Source organism: Limanda limanda, chromosome 19, assembly GCF_963576545.1.
Source record: "Limanda limanda chromosome 19, fLimLim1.1, whole genome shotgun sequence".
NCBI lineage: Eukaryota > Metazoa > Chordata > Actinopteri > Pleuronectiformes > Pleuronectidae > Limanda > Limanda limanda.
This window is the reverse complement of record NC_083654.1, coordinates 10845851-10863792: the sequence shown is the minus strand read 5'-3', so window position 1 is coordinate 10863792 and position 17942 is coordinate 10845851. Positions and strand designations below refer to the sequence as shown.

General features: G+C 41.2%; 3 protein-coding genes across 5 annotated transcripts; all 3 read left to right on the top strand.

Annotated features, from left to right (window-relative positions):
- The first annotated feature begins 4040 nt into the window (after positions 1-4040).
- On the top strand, positions 4041-5157 carry LOC133026256 (4-galactosyl-N-acetylglucosaminide 3-alpha-L-fucosyltransferase 9-like). The gene has a single exon (XM_061093126.1). It carries the CDS (start codon positions 4069-4071, stop codon positions 5155-5157), a length of 1089 nt encoding a protein of 362 aa, XP_060949109.1. The 5' UTR covers positions 4041-4068.
- Positions 5158-6971: 1814 nt separating this feature from the next.
- Positions 6972-9676, top strand: LOC133025861 (4-galactosyl-N-acetylglucosaminide 3-alpha-L-fucosyltransferase 9-like). Its single transcript, XM_061092640.1, has 3 exons — positions 6972-7223; positions 7394-7441; positions 8230-9676. The coding sequence occupies exon 3, from the start codon at positions 8230-8232 to the stop codon at positions 9283-9285; it is 1056 nt and encodes a 351-aa protein (XP_060948623.1). The 5' UTR covers positions 6972-7223; positions 7394-7441; the 3' UTR covers positions 9286-9676.
- Positions 9677-11133: 1457 nt separating this feature from the next.
- On the top strand, positions 11134-17479 carry LOC133026370 (transmembrane protein 196). Of its 3 annotated transcripts, none has more exons than XM_061093266.1 (5): positions 11134-11280; positions 13444-13500; positions 15427-15562; positions 16370-16488; positions 16935-17479. In XM_061093266.1, the coding sequence occupies exons 1-5, from the start codon at positions 11134-11136 to the stop codon at positions 17004-17006; spliced, it is 531 nt and encodes a 176-aa protein (XP_060949249.1). In that variant the 3' UTR covers positions 17007-17479. The 3 variants fall into 3 exon arrangements, with proteins under 3 accessions (XP_060949249.1, XP_060949247.1, XP_060949248.1); XM_061093264.1 differs by having other exon boundaries at positions 11134-11298; XM_061093265.1 differs by having other exon boundaries at positions 11134-11298; positions 16370-16498; positions 16930-17479.
- The last annotated feature ends 463 nt before the right edge of the window (positions 17480-17942 follow it).

Here is a 17942-nt window from a genome sequence, read left to right as displayed (position 1 = left end):
TGTTTCACTTCCCTTTCTCTGATCCTTGGTGGGTAGGCTGGACGTCTCCTCCCCGTCTGCCACCTCCTCACTTTCTGTAAAGTTCAGTCGGCAGTGAAAGTTCTTGTCTCCCCGTCTGTTCGCCGTTGGGGGCAGTTCCTTGCACAGTGTCCTTTTTCTTTGCAGATTTAACACTCATCTCTGGGAATATTGGGCCATGCGTCCACGCCCCTCTCTTCCTCATTCAGTCAAGTTGGCTCTTCTCTCAGTGTTATCTTGTCTGCTTGGCCTTGACAGGGTAGACACAGCCGGCATCATGCCGATGTGTTGATTAAACAGGACAGTCAAACTTGTGAGGAAATCTCCTACGGTTACATATGGTTGTTGTTTTCACCCCGTTATTTTGGACATGTCAATTTTATTGGGGAAGGCGGTCCTCAGGGCATTGAGGAGTGTGTTGAGAGCGTTGACGTATGCCGCCTTAACCGCATCATCCCAGTCTGGTGGAGTCAGAATGAGATCTCCCCCACAGTGCGGACATATCTTTGCAAAGTCAATGGGGTCTAAAGATGAGGAAGAGGTGGTGTAATGATTCAGTCCTCCCACTGCCCCGTCTCCATAGACTGAGAGAGCGGTGGGTGGAGGCTGAGGGGGCCTGATTGTTGATTGGTGGAGTCTGGTCTCTGCACATCAGGTGGAGCAGGGTTTTGTTGTTGGTGAGGAGAAAGGCAGGCGTTGAGAAGAGGACTGCCACACCCTGAAAGGGGAGAATACAGAGGTCTATGTGAAAAAGACATGAAATCCTCGTCTGTGTCTATCTGCTGTGTCCGTCCACTGTAGCAAACTCCCTGTTTGCCAAGGTCACAGGAGTGAGACACCTAGTCAGGGAATTTCCACAACCTTAGACACTGGTCAGCAGTGGGGGGAAATAGCGAAGTAGAAATACTTTGTTACCGTACTTAAGTAGATTTTTCACATATCTGTACTTTACTTGAGTACTGATTTTCCTGACAACTTTTGCTTTTACTCGCTACATTTGAACACAAATTTTTGTACTTTCTACTACGTATATTCTCAAAACTGGTTCGTAACTTGAGCAGGGGAGGTGCGCCGGTACGCACGTTGCACCTCTCTTTCGCTCACTCGCGTGCCTGCTGCCGCGGGAGATGTGCCGCTCCAGCGGGGTGTTTGCAGTCGGGGGAGGCAGCACGAGAACCAAAAGTCTGGATGTTGGTCGGGCTGTCTTGGTCGACCGGGGTCGAGCAGGCTGTTCTGGTCATAGATATATATAAAGACTAGATGTCTCATTTGACGGAGCCGGACGTCCGCACATGGCGGCCATCTTGCTAGAGTGAGCCCGCTCACCCATAACATTGTGTTGTAGTGGTACTTACTTTTTAAATAACCATAACTTGCTCAATTTTCAACCGATTTTTAAACGGTCTGGTTTATTATAAACGTCAGAGATGTAGTTATGACACTGCATACATTATTGAATTTTTTAGAAAATAACATAATTATTCATAACATGCAGTGTCATATCTACATCTCTGATGTTTATAACAAACCAAACTGTTTATAAATCGGTTGAAAATTGAGCAAGTAATGGTTATTTACCACTACCAACACAATGTTATGGGTGAGCGAGCTGCCCCCTGGCAAGATGGCCGCCATGTGCGGACGTTCGTCTCCATTTGCCGGCAACACAGACGAGACATCTAGTCTTTATATATATCTATGGTTCTGGTAACGATACCTCCGCAGGTCCACCTTCAGAAACTTTGTTAAGAGTTTGACTTCCTCTAGATCAGCCATTCCCAAACTTAAGAATGCCGCGGCTCAATGTGAAAACTGAAAAATATGTGCGGCCCACCTACACCTTTAATCACAACTATATGATCCACACACAGGACTAGAATCATACATATTATTAATTTAATAGCAAAAATAATTCTATATGAAAGCAGGCATATGCAGTGCAAATCCAATAACAACCACATTTAAGCGTAACGATTTGCAAAGCAACCAATGTAAAAAAAGAAGTGCAAATAGGGTATTGTTAAAAATATATTCCTACTGTTTTTATAACAGAGCACGACAAGGATATCCTGGAGAAGACAGACACATTCTAGGCGTAACCAAATATACTTAAGGCGTTTAAGCTGGGCCTGCGACAGGTACTCACTTGATGTTGTGTTGACTCTTTTTGTCTCTAGAAGTTCAGATGCACTTGTCCAATACTATTTGAACCTCAGCATCTGGGGTTCCAAATTTGTAAAATTATACATTATATGTATATTGTTGTTATAATTTTTCAGTCAGTTGAAATAAATTCTGAAGAGAACAATTTTGGGTTGTTTTGTGTCTGTATAGGACTACTATAAAAATCACTTTGCATTTTTAATTTTGGTGCTTGTACTTTTACTTTTGATACATTTCAACACCAGATTCTTTTGATACTTAAGTACTTTTAATAGGAGCTACTTTAAGACTTTTACTCAAGTCATTTTCTGACGGGTGACTTTTACTTTGACCGGAGTCTCTTTCAGGTAAGATATCTGTACTTTTACTCAAGTATGGCTTTCAAGTACTTTATACACCACTGCTTTCAGCAAACATACCCCAACAAACAATTTGCATCCACACCTGCTGCGCCCACACTACACTTCCTCAAACACACAGGACCGGCCATCACTGCTCCGATGATGCTGTCATTGGTGAAAGTGACATTACATTTTTATTTAACCTGTTGTGTACACAGTGTTTGATCAAATCACAAGAGCCTGCACGTAGCAAGTCGAGCACAAGTCCGCATGTCATTTAACTGGTTGTACTTGTTGGGTCAGTAGGCAAGGTCTATTAAATCAGACCAAGGTGCATGATCAATCATAAAAGCCTGCCAGTAGCAAATCGAGCACTACCACAGGAAAGGTAAGAACTTGTTTTTTTGCAGTTGAAAGAATAAGATGTTTTACTTTTCCTAAATTATTTGTTTAAACTACAGTTACTGTTCTGTAATCTGTATTAACCTCTAATCAAATGAATATTGAGACAGTATTTTTTACTATTTGTCTGATGATGAACAAACTATTATGAATTGATACTGAAAGAAGAAGTTAAGGGGTCAATCAGACTGGAACTTATAATCATGAGAAATGTCAAATAATATTCGGATCATTTTTCTTATAAAGAACATTGGAATATTTAGTTTTTTACTTCCATTTATTTTTCCTACTGAAAAGTCTTTGCGAGTACTCCATCTGTTGTTTAAGAGAGAGGGTGGGGGGTTGAGTCACTGGCCACATTATGAGACATTGCTATGGAGTAAAGTTTGTCAGTTTCACGCTCAAATGTTTGTTGCAACCGTAGAACAGGTTAGTGTTTGGCATCTAGGCTCCGACTTAGTCATTCCCCCCCATATGATTACATAGATATGATGGAAGTTAGGAGCGAATACTATGAGAACCGCACAAATTCGGAGCCTGACGTTATGGATCAGTATCTTCTATTCGTGCGCCTCACCACCAAGGTGTGGCCATTCTCCTTAGGCGCATTGGCCTGCAGGAGAATATACCACAAGCTGCTACGTGCAGACCTTGCATCTGTAACCGTGAGGCTGAAGGGAATATACCTCTTGAACTTGGATTTCCTGCGAGCACATGGCAACAAATAAACTAAAATTAAAATTGAACACTTTAAACCCAGCAAAGCACCTGATATGCAACAATATCATTAGGCTGCAAAATGTATACAAATTAAGGATTCTGGGGTGGAGCTAACCATCTGATAAGCGACAATAGTGATAGACAAAATATTCAATCAAATTATTCACTCAAATTCAATGAATCCTACAGAGTCTAATCTATTCCTGAAGTTTTTTTTAACAATAATTGGCTGGCAATATATGCTTTTTAATTCAGCCCCACGCAACCTGCTTAAATGTAAAGCTGGAAAATCAGAAGCTTATCAGGCCTGTCCTGCCTAGACACGGGTGGAAAGCTGACTATATTTGCAAATGGTCCATTGAAGTACTACAAGTCATGATGTTGTTATCAAAGAGGTGACAATGGTTTATTTTTTCTTCCACAGATGAGAGGATCTTCCAGTAAAACGCTGTGCTGGGCAATCTTAGCTATTGTTGGCCTTATCTACTGCGTTATTTCTTTATCTGTATATTTCGAGCCTCCATCTCCTGTGTGTCCGACTATGTCTACAGTAGCCAATGAAAAAACTTATGAAGCCACAGGGGCAACTGAAAAGCCCATCGTTCTGCTGTGGTTCTGGCCTTATGGTGTGATGTTTGATTTCCAAATCTGCTCAAGCCACTTCAACATTGATGGCTGCATTCTGACTGCTGACAGGTCATTGTACAGCCAAGCCGAGGGAGTCATTATCTTCCAAAGAGGCATAAACTGGAATTTGGAAAACCTGCCCAAGGAGCCACGTCCATATTTTCAGAAGTGGATTTGGTACCATACAGAATCTCCCACGAACACGCAGAAGATACCAGGTCTGGAAAATTTGTTCAACTTAACATTGAGCTACAGAAGAGATGCTGACATCACAGTGAGGAATGAGGTGACGATCAAGCAAACAGAGACAAAGGAGGAAGTAGTTCTGCCAAAAAAGGACAAACTGGTTTGTTGGATTGTCAGTAACACCTACCCAGCTACTGGAACATCTGTGAGAGAGAAATATTATGCAGAACTGTCCCAACACATAAAGGTTGATGTCTTTGGTGCTTTTACGGGGCAGCGGTTGAAAGATGAAGACTATTACCCCACCCTTGCGAGTTGTAAGTTTTATCTCTCATTTGAGAACTCGCTCCACGTGGACTACATAACAGAGAAGGTCAACGGGCCCCTTGTAGCAGGGACTGTCCCTGTAGTTATGGGTCCACCAAGGGAAAACTACGAGCAGTTCCTTCCCAATGGTTCCTTCATTCACGTAAATGATTTCCCTGATGCTAAAGGTCTGGCAGAGTTTCTGCAACGCCTGGACAAGGACCATGAAGCATACATGAGTTACTTTGAGTGGAGAAAGTACTATGAAGTCACTGCTCATCTTTTGTCAGTGAGCAATGAATTCCATCATCCTGTCTGCCTCGCCTGTGACCACATCTCAAAGTACAAAGAATACCATGTTGTCAATGATCTTTATGGGTGGTACTTTTCATGAAAACTACTATACTGACTATAAACTAGAACCTATTCTTCGAATTTGTGTGATTGCTTTGACCCTTTATAGAGTAATGATTTTATAAAATTATCAATATAGTTCACATGGTAACCACTGATATTATTATCATCATATATAATTGTTATGTAGATCACTCTTAGCACAGATGGGCCTTGGTGAGTACACTTTGCAGAGTAAAACTGGAGCTGATGAAAATAGTGCTGCAAATGTTCTCTGTTCTGAGTCACTTTGAGTTGTTTTGATTACGTCTAAACAACTAAGTAAATATTCAAATAGAGAAATATGTTTTATATATGTATTTGGGGTCAATTGGATGATTATTTTATGTTTGTTTTCGCTTTCTTTATAGTTACTTAATTAGATCATTTTTTTCTGTTCCTTTACCTTTTTTTTTTTTTTTTAATTAATTAATAGTTTTTCCATCAGGGATGGTTGAGCAAACCAAAATAGCAGTTTGTAAAACATAAAGACTACAAGTGAACTTCCAGTTTCTATCCTGACTGTTTTATGTTTTCTATTGAGTAGGGTTGTGTTAATGAATAGGTGGGGCATCATTTGCATGGATCCAGCTGAATATCTGCACACTCACATTAAAATCAGCCATCATTTTACAACTCTAAGGGACAAGCCTGTGCTTTACACCTGCTTTACACTGTTTTGATTTAAAATGTACTCGCCAACACCATTTGGTGGGGAGATATCTTGTTGAGCAGAAATTATGCTATTCGATCTAAATAAACAATGTATGACCATCCATTTGGCTTCTGTGCAGTTTCTCTTGAGGAGGTGTCTGTGTTTATAAAATATTAAAGTGAGAGCCTCCAGACGTTTTGTGGACTGTCTCTGCCTGGCCCCTTAATAGAATGACTGCAGAAAGTCTGCAGAAGACAGTATGTGAACACAGCAGGGGAACCCCTGCTGGATTGACAACTAGTCAAGGTTGGTGACGCTTCTAACAAGGGATTGATGCAAAAATTAAAACAACGTACTGTCAGTGTACTAAAAACAAAACCATGTGATCTCCGCAGGGGAATAGATATGCACCTTAATCCTGTGGAGGGGATTTGTTGCTGTTGTCAGCACGTCTGAGCAGAGAACCTCCCGCTACGTTGTGCATGTGTGAGACGAAAAATCAAGAACAAGTTTGAACCCAATTAAGCAAAGATTCTCTGTAGGACAAGTCTAAAAGAGTCTTTAAGCAACCTGTGGATAATCCCTTTTAGGGCCATTGTTTTCAGCCACATGGGCCTCGTGTAAAGATCTTGAAATGACTGAGCGATACTTATGTGAGATTTTTAAATCAAGAGTAACAAAGCGAAAACTACAACGGAAATTAATCCAGGGAACCCATAAAAGTAATGAACCTGGCTGTTGTTCAATGCTTTGTGAAGTTATTGAAGTCTGCTACTCGTCAATGGTGATGGAACTTCACAAAGGATACAGCTTCGGCCAGGTTCATCACTTTTATGGGTTCCCTGGAAACATTTCTGGTGTTGTTTTTGCCATTGCAGCGCGTGTCAGTATTTGCGTGTGTTGTGACTTTCTGCAGCTCACGTATCGTTAACATGATGAAGCTGTTTTCTTAATTTGCTAGTGTTTTTTTCTGTTTGCAGGGTTTTCTTAATTGTCAGCGCCTTGAGCTCTATGGACCCCGTAGTTTACCCCGAAAAATACCAATCACAAACATTGAATAACCTTTTACGGAACGCCCTAGTTGGTCAGTTACGGCAATTGACTACATTCCCGAAATTCTGAGGGGCACTGAACGCACCATGTCCACCGTTACGGCCCCATGGACTGCATATATAGATCGGCCCTGAGGTTTAAGTGTAGCGGGTGTAATTTGTTCTTCAAGGACTCACAGAGTATAATTTATTGGCACCTGCTACAAAACTTAACCGAGGGATACGACATATCCACAGGAGTTGGTGTCTTTCCCGCGGTGGTTGAACTTCCAAAAATAATTTATTTCTAATGTCTTTTTTTCAATTCCTCTTTCCCCTGCTTCCTTTCTTCCGCCGCACCTGAGGAACCAGCCTGCACCGGTGAGTATTTTCTACATACGCCCTGATTCATACCTTGGCAACGAACCGTTAATTCTAATGGATGACACGGTGAAAAGTTTGTTTGTGAACATTGTGTGCAAACAACGTGGGGAAACAGTGTTTGTGTGGTTTTGAGTCTCTGGTTGTGTGTTTTTTAAACCTGTGTTCAGGTGGCCGATCACCAGACAGAGAGACCCAGACCTGATACTGTCGGGAAGGTGAGAACATGTGTCTTTTCCGTGGTGGTCGTGGTAAATACATGATGAATAAATGACATATGCTAAGTAAGTAGTTTGTCTTAGGTGATGGCCTGTGTTGTGATGCATACATTATCAGTCAAGCTCTATCTTTATAGCATATTTCATTCAGGTCAGTGCAGTTCAAAGTGCTTCACGATTGACTGATAAACCACAAATAAGACAAAGCTAAATAAAAATGCTGACAATGAAATGCAGCTAATTCTATTTTAAAAATATAAATAAGTCATTTAAGATGATAACATTATAAAAGATGGAAAATCCATGGCACACATCTATCACCACGAGTGATAGATGTAAATAGATGAACAGCATATATATATCACATCATATTGTTACTGCTGTATTGACATTAAACTTTTATTATTGGAGTTAAACTTTTTTATATTGGTTTTTGAAAGTCTAGCTACGTGACATATTCTGATCAGGATACAGGAACACAAGGCACATTTTCTTATACAATGGAGGTGGACACTAGTACATAGAGAAACATGAGCTGCTTCAGACGTGCACTGAACGCCAGATAACTTCAGGAGATTATCAGAAGATTGTGTACGTAAGAATGCACATTTCAGAGTCAGAGGGTTTTTGGTGCCAGTGCCCCAGTAAAAACTTTACAAGAGAATACAACTATCTCAGGATGAAGAAGTCGCAAAGCTATGAGAGGACATTCACTGTCTCTGATGTTACTGAAGCCACGATGCTGTTTACCAATGAGGTGACATCACTTTTTTCTCTTCCTTCCACAGATGACAGCGTCTTTAAATAAAACCTCATATCTGGCAAAGGTAGCTACACTCTGCTTTGCCTGCTGTTTTGTTAGCTTCTTTGTATATTTCGAGCCTCCATCTCCTGTGTGTCCGACTATGACTATGGCAACTAAAAAGCCCATCGTTCTGCTGTGGTTCTGGCCTCTTGGTGTGATGTTTGATTTCCAAATCTGCTCAAGCCACTTCAACATTGATGGCTGCATTCTGACTGATGACAGGTCATTGTACAGCCAAGCCGAGGGAGTCATTATCTTCCATAAAGACGTGAACTGGTATTTGAAAAACCTGCCCAAGGAGCCACGTCCACATTTTCAGAAGTGGATTTGGTTCCATGTGGAATCTCCCACGAACACGCAGAAGATACCAGGTCTGGAAAATCTGTTCAACTTAACATTGAGCTACAGAAGAGATGCTGACATCACAGTGAGGAATGAGGTGACGATCAAGCAAACAGAGACAAAGGAGGAAGTAGTTCTGCCCAAAAAGGACAAACTAGTTTGTTGGGTTGTCAGTAACACCGTCCAAGCTACTGGAACATCTGTGAGAGAGAAATATTATGCAGAACTGTCCAAACACATAAAGGTTGATGTCTTTGGTGCTTTTACGGGGCAGCGGTTGAAATATGAAGACTATTACTCCACCCTTGCGAGTTGTAAGTTTTATCTCTCATTTGAGAACTCGCTCCACGTGGACTACATAACAGAGAAGGTCAACGGGCCCCTTGTAGCAGGGACCGTCCCTGTAGTTCTGGGTCCACCAAGGGAAAACTACGAGCAGTTCCTTCCCAATGGTTCCTTCATTCACGTAAATGATTTCCCTGATGCTAAAGGTCTGGCAGAGTTTCTGCAACGCCTGGACAAGGACCATGAAGCATACATGAGTTACTTTGAGTGGAGAAAGTACTATGAAGTCACTGCTCATCTTTTGTCAGTGAGCAATGAATTCCTTCATCCTGTCTGCCTCGCCTGTAACCACATCTCAAAGTACAAAGAATACCATGTTGTCAATGATCTTTATGGTTGGTACTTTTCATGAAAACTACAGTGAGAACATCATTTGACTGATTATAAACTAGAACATATACTTTGAATTTGTGTGATTGCTTTGACCCTTTATAGAGTAATGATTTAATTAAATAATCAATATAGTTCACATGGTAACCGCTGATATTATTATCATTAGATTAATTTGTTATGAAGATCACTCTAAGCACAGATGGGCCTTTGTGAGTACCAGTGTTGTGCAAGTTCACACCTCTCATGAACTAGTTCAAAGTTCAGTCAAATACAAGCCTTCATGAGTACACATTGCAGAGTAAAACTGGAGCTGATGAAAATAGTGCTGCAAATGTTCTCTGTTCTGTGTCACTTTGAGCTGTTTTGAATACATCTAAACAAATAAATTAATATTCAAATAGATCTCTAAATCTAGAGATTGTGCGGGTGTAGTTTTTTGTTCTTCAAGGACTCACCTAGAATTTATTGGCACCTTCTATAAAACTTAACAGAGGAGTATGACATATCCACAGGAGTTGCTGTATTTCCCCCTCTGGTTGCGCAGAACTTAGAGTAATGATTTATTTCCAATGTCTTTGTTTAAATACCTCTTTCCCCTGCTTCCTTTTTTGCACCACACCTGAGGCACCAGTCTGCACCGGTGTCAGTTCAGTAATTTGTTTACATTAGTTCTACGAATGTGAGTATTTGATACAGGCTATTCTAAGAAAAGGGCACGGTGAACCACGTTGTTATCACTGATCAGGATTACACCATGACAATGCGAATGTTTAGTCTGTGACCATCTGTCCTGTGGAGAGGCTTTGTCCTGAAAGCAGAATATGCACTATTTGGTTATCTGTTAGAAAGGTTGGCACTACCTTTGTGGGCTCTTGTTACTCAGTGACAGGAATGCAATAGATCATGATGAGGTACACATACTTGTAAGTGACATGTGACTGAAGCCTTTTCACATTTCTACTCACCTGCATTGACTGTGTGTGAATCAAAGTTTAGGTTTTTTAGTGAAACATGTTGAAATGAACTGACTTTGAAGGTAGATACATCTTTAAAATTCTATAATAAGTCACCAATACAAATGAAAAGAGTGGGTAATGTTTTATGCATATCTATAAATACTAAAACAGAATATATATGATTGAGGAACTCCCATTTGAACTGTAATTGTATGCTTTTCAATAAGCTTGGCACAACATTTTAAATGTTCATATTTTGCACTGCATATTAACCACAAAATGTGTATTCCTGTATTCATCAGGTTCAGGTTATGTAAAGCACCTGCCTTTTGGTAGATTTGTTTTCATTCATTTGCAGTTCATTAGGCTGATCCAGCGTTTGTGGATTTTACTGAAGGTCCATCTAGCCGGAAGGGACTGTGTCAGCTGTCCTGAATTATACCTGCTCATATGGCTTGGATGTCTGCAGGCTGTCTGTGTGTGTGCGTGTGTGTCTGTGTGCGTGCGTGCGTGCGTGTGTGTGTGCGGCTGCAATGATGCCCGAGCGCCAAGCGGCTGAACTTCATCGGTGCGCTCCTTCTCTCTCTCTCTCTCTCTCTCTCTCTCTCTCTCTCTCTCTCTCTCTCTCTCTCTCTCTCCCTCTCGCTCTCTCTTTCTCTCTCTCTTTACAAACAGCATCCATCAGCAGAAGCAGATGTTTACCCCCTCCATCTCTACTTTGGCAAGTCCTCTCTAACGGTTCTCGTCCACCTAGACCTTTAGAGCCACTTTCCCGGACAGCCTAGTGTTTTCCCGGCGGCCGGGCATGGAGCAGTAAAGGCAGGCCGTCCTTGGCGCACCGAGAAGCGGACTCCTGTCCTTCCTCTGTCCGCGCCCCCTACTGCTGGAGCTGGAGAAATGCCCGGGGCAGGATGTGCTCCAGCCGCAAGATCCTGTGGAGCCTGCTCTTGCTGTCCGTGTTGGAGGTGGGCCTGGGTGTGGCGAGCATCGTCCTGGGAGCCGTGGGCATCAGCAGGGTCCGTGGCGAGCACAAGCCGCAGCAGGGCGACGCGTCCCCGGTGTGGAGCGGGCTCTGTGTACGTCCTGCATGGGAACAACTCTTCTCCTCACTTCTTACCTTGTTGTCAGAGAGGATGAGTATGGATGTTGATTAAACTCTGTCAGGAATTTTACATTCAGAGTAGAGGTTATATTCTCGTCTTAGTAAGTATCAAAACAAGTCATATAGGTTAATATAAGTCACAATTCGTAATAATTTAATAATCTGAATCAAAATCAGCTTTTTGAAATTAATTTAAAAAATCTTTACTTGCCATGGTCTTACGACTCATAACCAGTTTTGAGTTGAGGAGGATTGGGGTATACAATTGATTGCTGTTAATGTTGGTGGCTGTTTATCTAATATTAATCACTCTTTTCCTTTTTATCCACAACATCCTCCCAGTATTAATAAGCTGGCTCTGGGTAAAGAGTAAATATTATGGCTGCCAGCCCTTTATGTGGCTCTGTGTGTTCGTCCATTAGATGTGGGAGACACACAGTCATTTGGCCCACTGTAGATGCCTCAGTGCTGGAGCCAAAGATTGGTTTCATTAATTCATACTTGAATTGTTGCTCGGAGCTCAGGGAGAGTAAAAGCATTTTAAACACAATCATCCTCTCACTGCTTTGCTGAGATGAGGGAGAAATGTAACGATATATTGGTTGATGTAAACGTTGCTATTTAACAGTTGAACCATAAACTTTATTATAAATAACTATAAAGAAAAAGAAAACAGAAATACACCCCAATATGAGCCTTGAATTAAGAAGATTTAAAACAGAATTTCAGATAAACTCTTTTTTGCATTGTTTTCGCATTGCATTGTTCTGTTAAACGAAAGTCATACTGGCGAATATCGGCAAACATAAACGCTGATTCAGAAACTATGAAAACCCATATTGGCCAATATTATCGGCCACCTGATACAAACTGTATATCGGAATATATATCGATCAGGTTATTATTGAATCAGCTACTATACTTCCTAAGCTACGGAAACTAAACTGCTAAGAAGTACTCATGCAATATGAGCCATCAAGAAACATCAGTATTAATTTTAATCTTTTTGCAGAGAGAGATATTAGAAATGTGGCATTGTACATTTGAATGTGCCCCCACAGTGCTGTGTATAAAGTTGCTGTACTGCAAAGCGCTTATGCAACATGATGTCCGTGTGTGTTGAGCCGAACAGCTGTTGAGCGCTGTCCGCTGAGTCAGCTGCCCGGGTCTCATTATAACCCAGAGGTTTAGATCTCCTGTCAGGACCTGCGAGTCATTGAGACTGATTGACCACTGTCCCCAAAGGAGGCTGGATAATCGCTTTTTATTTTCCTGCTGAGAGGAAAGAGACTGTCGATCATTTCAAATCATTTTCAGTGCACTGAAGGTTGAAGTTATAGAGAAGTTCATGCTCAGTTTATTTTAAATTACTGCCAAATAAGAATGAAATTGAGTTCCTGAATCCATCACTTCTTGAAGGCAGATAAAACCTGGAAATTATCAGACTGTGTTCTGTATTATATCTAAAGATGTCACCAATGTAGACAAAAGGAGTGGGGATTATTTTTTGCGGAACTGTAAATACTGAAATAATAATAAAAGTTATGAGGAACTGAAACTGTTCTTTTATATCTTTCAATACAAGTAAGAGAATCAATCTTAATTGAATGTCCACTTTACTGAAGAAGACCACAAGACAGGGCTGAAAGATCTTAAGTGGAAGTAAGTGGACCTTTAGTCACTCTTATAAAAGGTCATTTTAAACTACATCATATTGAGAGTGGAAGGAGTGACAACACACACACACACACAAAGACACACACACACACACACACACACACACACACACACAAACACTGCTGCTCCGAATGTTTCATCAAAACTCTGTCAGCACAATACACCACCGTGCTGCTCCAGTTCAGTCTGAATCACTGATACAGGAGAACATGGCTTCCTGATGGAAGCTAACACTGTTATTTTCTCTGAGGGAGAGAAGTGCATCTGAGTGAGCGGGTGTAAGGAACACCTTCACCCTTCCTGTGGTCGAGACAGGGAGGAGAAAACGACCAAAACATTTCAAATTTGATATCATTTCTTAGCCGGCGACTTTTTCTCTGTGACACACTAACAGGGAAATTTGGAACTGTTCATTTATTTATGTGTCATCCTCTCTTTCCAGTTCCTGGTCTGTGGGATGTGCGGAGTGTTGTGTGCTCGAAAGAGGACGGGTCTTATTGTAAGTATTTAAAGCAATTTTGTTCCCCTATGATCCATTACCCTGTGTTCTCATGCTATGAGCTATGAGTAGCTATGAAGCTAGAGGTTATACGTTTCTGTACTTGACTTTACCAATTGTCATGTACCTAGTGGAGACACCATGTAAATTAGATTTAAAACAAGACATTATACAAATAAGAGAAACATGTTTCAAAAAAAATTACTTCAGTTGGTACTACACAAACAAATTAAGGTATCAGTTGTGTTGGTGTAATTTGTTAACTTTAATATTAACAAACTTAATTTGATTAATTATATTGACGAACAGTTTATTAGTGTAGCCTTCTTTCTCTCTGTTTTTATTGTTCTACAGATCAAGTTAAAAATTCATTTGATTTTTTAGCTTTTTGTTGGACACTATTATGGGGATCTTTTTGTACCTTTTGATGGAAATTGTGCACTTGCCATTTATTTCTGTTTAAGCTAAGAAAGTCTGCTGGCTGTAAATTCATTTTATCAAGATAGTCCATTTTCTTGTCACCAGCATAGCTATCAACTGACAGCTGAGGGCTTTCCTTAGAAAGATGATGCATTTTAAGTACTTTTAATAGTTGCAGAAAACAGTAATAATTACAACAATATAATGATGTTCTGTCTGCCTCCCATGTGAAAATCAAATACTAATCAACACACATTCACGTGAATTGTTTATACTTTAAATCTATAGGTATGTTGTCTGAAGGATGGAACCTATCACTCACAACACACAAGGTCTCAATAAGCCACCATTGGAAGTTTATAAGTAAAGACAGTTTAATTATGTCGAACCACCCGAAGGTGTCCGTGTGTGTCTGTGGTTGTCATCCTGTCCTCATGTGCATCCTCTGAGCTCTAAAAGAGACGTGTGAGGAAACTAGAGATGACAGCCAGTCACCTCTCCTCCTCTCTTTCTGTCGCTCTGTCCATCCAGCGATCGCTTCACATTCTCTCAGTGACTGCAAGTCCTCGTGTTTCCCTCCTACTGTCTCTGTCTCCTGTGGGGAGAGCGTGATGGATCAGTGTCAGTCTGCTGTAACAGAGCCATCGCTCAACCTTCCTCTCCCTCTGCCTCCATCTGTGCATCCCCAACTTTTGTCTCTGTCGCCATCCTCCCCCTCAGGCTTTTCTGCGCTCTTTCATCACTTGCATCCTTCTCGCTACCTTCTTCCCCCCAGTCCTTTCGATGCTGTGGCCCGTTTCATCTTCCTCTCCTCATTCCTACTTCCAGCCGCTGCCTCCGTGTTTTCCTGTGGAATGATGATTGCATTAGGTTGGTCTGGCTCCAGACTCCTGCCAGCCGCTTTCAACACTTTAGCGGATAATGACTGAAACTGGAGATGCACTTTTCCATGCAGTTAAAGGCACTAAAGGAATCTGTGCAGGGAGCAATGAAAATGAGAACTTGTGTCCAGCCACAATACAAACACACACACACACACACACACACACACAGACACACACATATGCATACACAATTGATGGGGAGTAGAATTGAATTGATTTCATTTCATTATTTGGATTGCAAGGTAAAGGAATTGCAATCATCGCACACGCACACACACACACACACATACACACACACACACATAAACACAAATACAGCAAGTGAGTGATGCCGGCAAATTTACAAGCAGGGCAATAATTCTGGAGGAGACTGTGCCTTGAGAGCAATCCAATTTTCTAATAGGAAATTAGATTTATTTTGACCGATGCACATTACCCATCACAGCAGCCGTCACCCAAAACAGCAAAATGATGGCGATGGAAGCTCAGTAGCAGTTTGTATATCTCCCATCTCATCACATTTTGTCAGTTTTTTTACAGTTTTGTTGATCGGATGTCAATCTTACCATGAGCATTGAACTGAACTATTCTCCCTCTTTCTCTTTCTCTCTGTGGCCCCCAGATGATCCTGTTTTCAGCGTGCTGTATCTGCGGGCTGATTGGTGGCATCCTCAACTTCCAGTTTGTTCGGGCGCTGAACAAACGGCCAGACTCGATGCACTCGATCCACCTGGCTGCCATGACTCTGGCCGGTCTGGGTAAACAAAAAATAACGATAACACAACACGACAAGCCCCAAAAGGTCGATGGCTATAGCACATAACTAGATAGATCATATTTATGGGTGTATACATGCATGTCTTAGTTTTTAAACATGTTAACTTGTTTCCCTTCTGCGTTTTAGTTGATACATTTTGAGCGAATTAAGCAGTCAGTGACATGGCTGAGTATTTACACCTCCACACTTTAGTAAACAAATACCAGTCTGAATTTTTTTTTATTCAAACAGCCAGGGCTTGTGATGTCACAAACCTAAGAAACCAATCCTGTCAACTTGTGGGTGGAGTTCAGCTGCAGGAAAAGGCTCCTGAGCTGCAGGTGAGGGAAGAAGGTGTAGAGCTGAATTTAAACTTAAGGCCATGGGTCGATTTTGATTCATGACAATCCTTTAGAATATGTCATTTTGAGAAACAACAAAGAGTTTCAGAAGGTGTAATAAGTGGTACTTTATTGGTTAAGATTTAAAAAGGTGTTGACATGTCAGTACTTTAATTATCACAACATTTTTCACATAATAAATTACAGTCACCCCAGCCCCATCTTTCCACTATGTATGGTCCATATAACTAAAATAACCAAAGGGTAATTGCTACACAGAAAATCCAGGGCTTTTTAGGGGCTCAAGGGATAACTAGCTATTCCAAGTAGGTGTATCAACCTTGTATCAAACAACAGTCAGTTCCCCTTACCACAAAAAACTATGAAACACTAAAGGTTGGACAGTCCACCCTTCCAGTAAAATTCAGTTCTTCACCCGCCTGTTTTCCTGTTCCTGTCTTTTCCAGGTATCACATCATGTACCTTATCAACGTGGCTGACCTGTCGCCTTGCCAGCTCTGAGCAGCAGAGGATGTTCCTTGAGAGGGAGCACTCACTGCACCACTCGCAAGAGATGACCGAGAAGGTAAGACAACATAGCAGCAGCAATTGAAACGGCTGCAACTACAGCGCCTACCTCCCCCATGCCTCCCGAACAGTCCCCTTATGAAACCATATTTGAATTCAATAGATCCAGAGTTTTATTTTGATATGCACCACTCATAAGTATTTGTCAACTGAACACGTCTGGGGTTTTTTTCATCAAGATCCATGAAATTTTCTCTGCGAAATCAATGAAAATTTACAAAAATACTGTATCTCACAATGAAAATTACCCGGATCTGATCCCTGATCCGGATTTGCACCAAAATGTAATGGATTACTCCTCGACCAGCATTGCATCCTTCCACCAAGTTTTCACATAGAGAAAAGATAATGTCATTGGAAAAGGTAACAATGGTGTGTATATCCGACATAAGTTGTCAGTTGCATGTGAAGTTATCAAGTGTGCTCGCATGTTCCCCTTAACAGGAGATCCTGGACAACTCCAGCAATGGCATCCCTCAGATCTCCTACAACGGGCACACCGCAGCATCACCATGATGTCACCAAAGGGGCGAGGAATCAGTTGCTGTCAACAGATGTACTTCCTTCTGATAGGACTGTACACAGCCCTGCAACATGCACAGCGACTGTGCAGGGAGTGAATCAAAGTCTCTCACCTTGGAAATCTGTTTTCTACAAGAGGGAGGCATCTGTGCTTCTGACTAGCTATGCAAACGTGGGCTTAAACCTCTTCACTTCAACTCAAACCAAAGCCAGGACGTACGGCTGTCGTTTGGGTGATGAAGTCAGGTGGCAAAACCTCTGCGTGACATCGTCTGACCTCGAGGGTAATGAGCAGGAAGAGATTGCAGGTGATCCAGTTTTTCTAAAAAGCAACTGCTGTTTCATTCTCAACGCCCTTATTGTTTGTCTTGTTATGGGTTTATGCAAATTTCATCTGATAATGGAATGCTTTGGCATGAAAATACAGTCATGCCCAATGTACTGTACCATATATCCATGTTTGTATATCAGGCATCTAGTCATATCTATAAATGAGACATATTTTTATAAATGCTTCTTATAAAAAATGAATTCAAATAAAGTAAGATAAATCAGAGTCTATAACGTTGGAATTCTTTTTTGTTTTAGTTTTTTTTAAGTTGAATTTACAAATACACACTTAGCAGCAAGAGGAGTTCTCCATGATCTAAAATATGTTGATGTGTTTGTGAGGTGTTAGGAGTGTAATGCCACATTATAGTACAATCATCAATAAACCCCAACATTTTTTTTCAATAGATACATGTATTTAATCTTAAAAAAACATTACAGTATCATGCATTGACAACCTGCAGCACTGCACCGTCAACATGATCAATGTGGGGCTGGTGTATCATGACCAGACAAACAAAAATGTCTCAGGTGCAATTGGAAAAATGCCACAGGAAGCCTGCTATTTTGCTTTTAGTGGCCATTTTGGCCATATTCCAC

Bases quoted from the DNA above. Each gene is read 5' to 3' on its own strand.
- LOC133026256 (XM_061093126.1), top strand. From the start codon at position 4,069: ATGAGAGGATCTTCCAGTAAAACGCTGTGCTGGGCAATCTTAGCTATT.
- LOC133025861 (XM_061092640.1), top strand. From the start codon at position 8,230: ATGACAGCGTCTTTAAATAAAACCTCATATCTGGCAAAGGTAGCTACA.
- LOC133026370 (XM_061093265.1), top strand. From the start codon at position 11,134: ATGTGCTCCAGCCGCAAGATCCTGTGGAGCCTGCTCTTGCTGTCCGTG. The intron at 13,501-15,426 runs GTAAGTATTTAA...TGTGGCCCCCAG, and splicing joins GAAAGAGGACGGGTCTTATT to ATGATCCTGTTTTCAGCGTG. The intron at 15,563-16,369 runs GTAAACAAAAAA...TGTCTTTTCCAG, and splicing joins CATGACTCTGGCCGGTCTGG to GTATCACATCATGTACCTTA.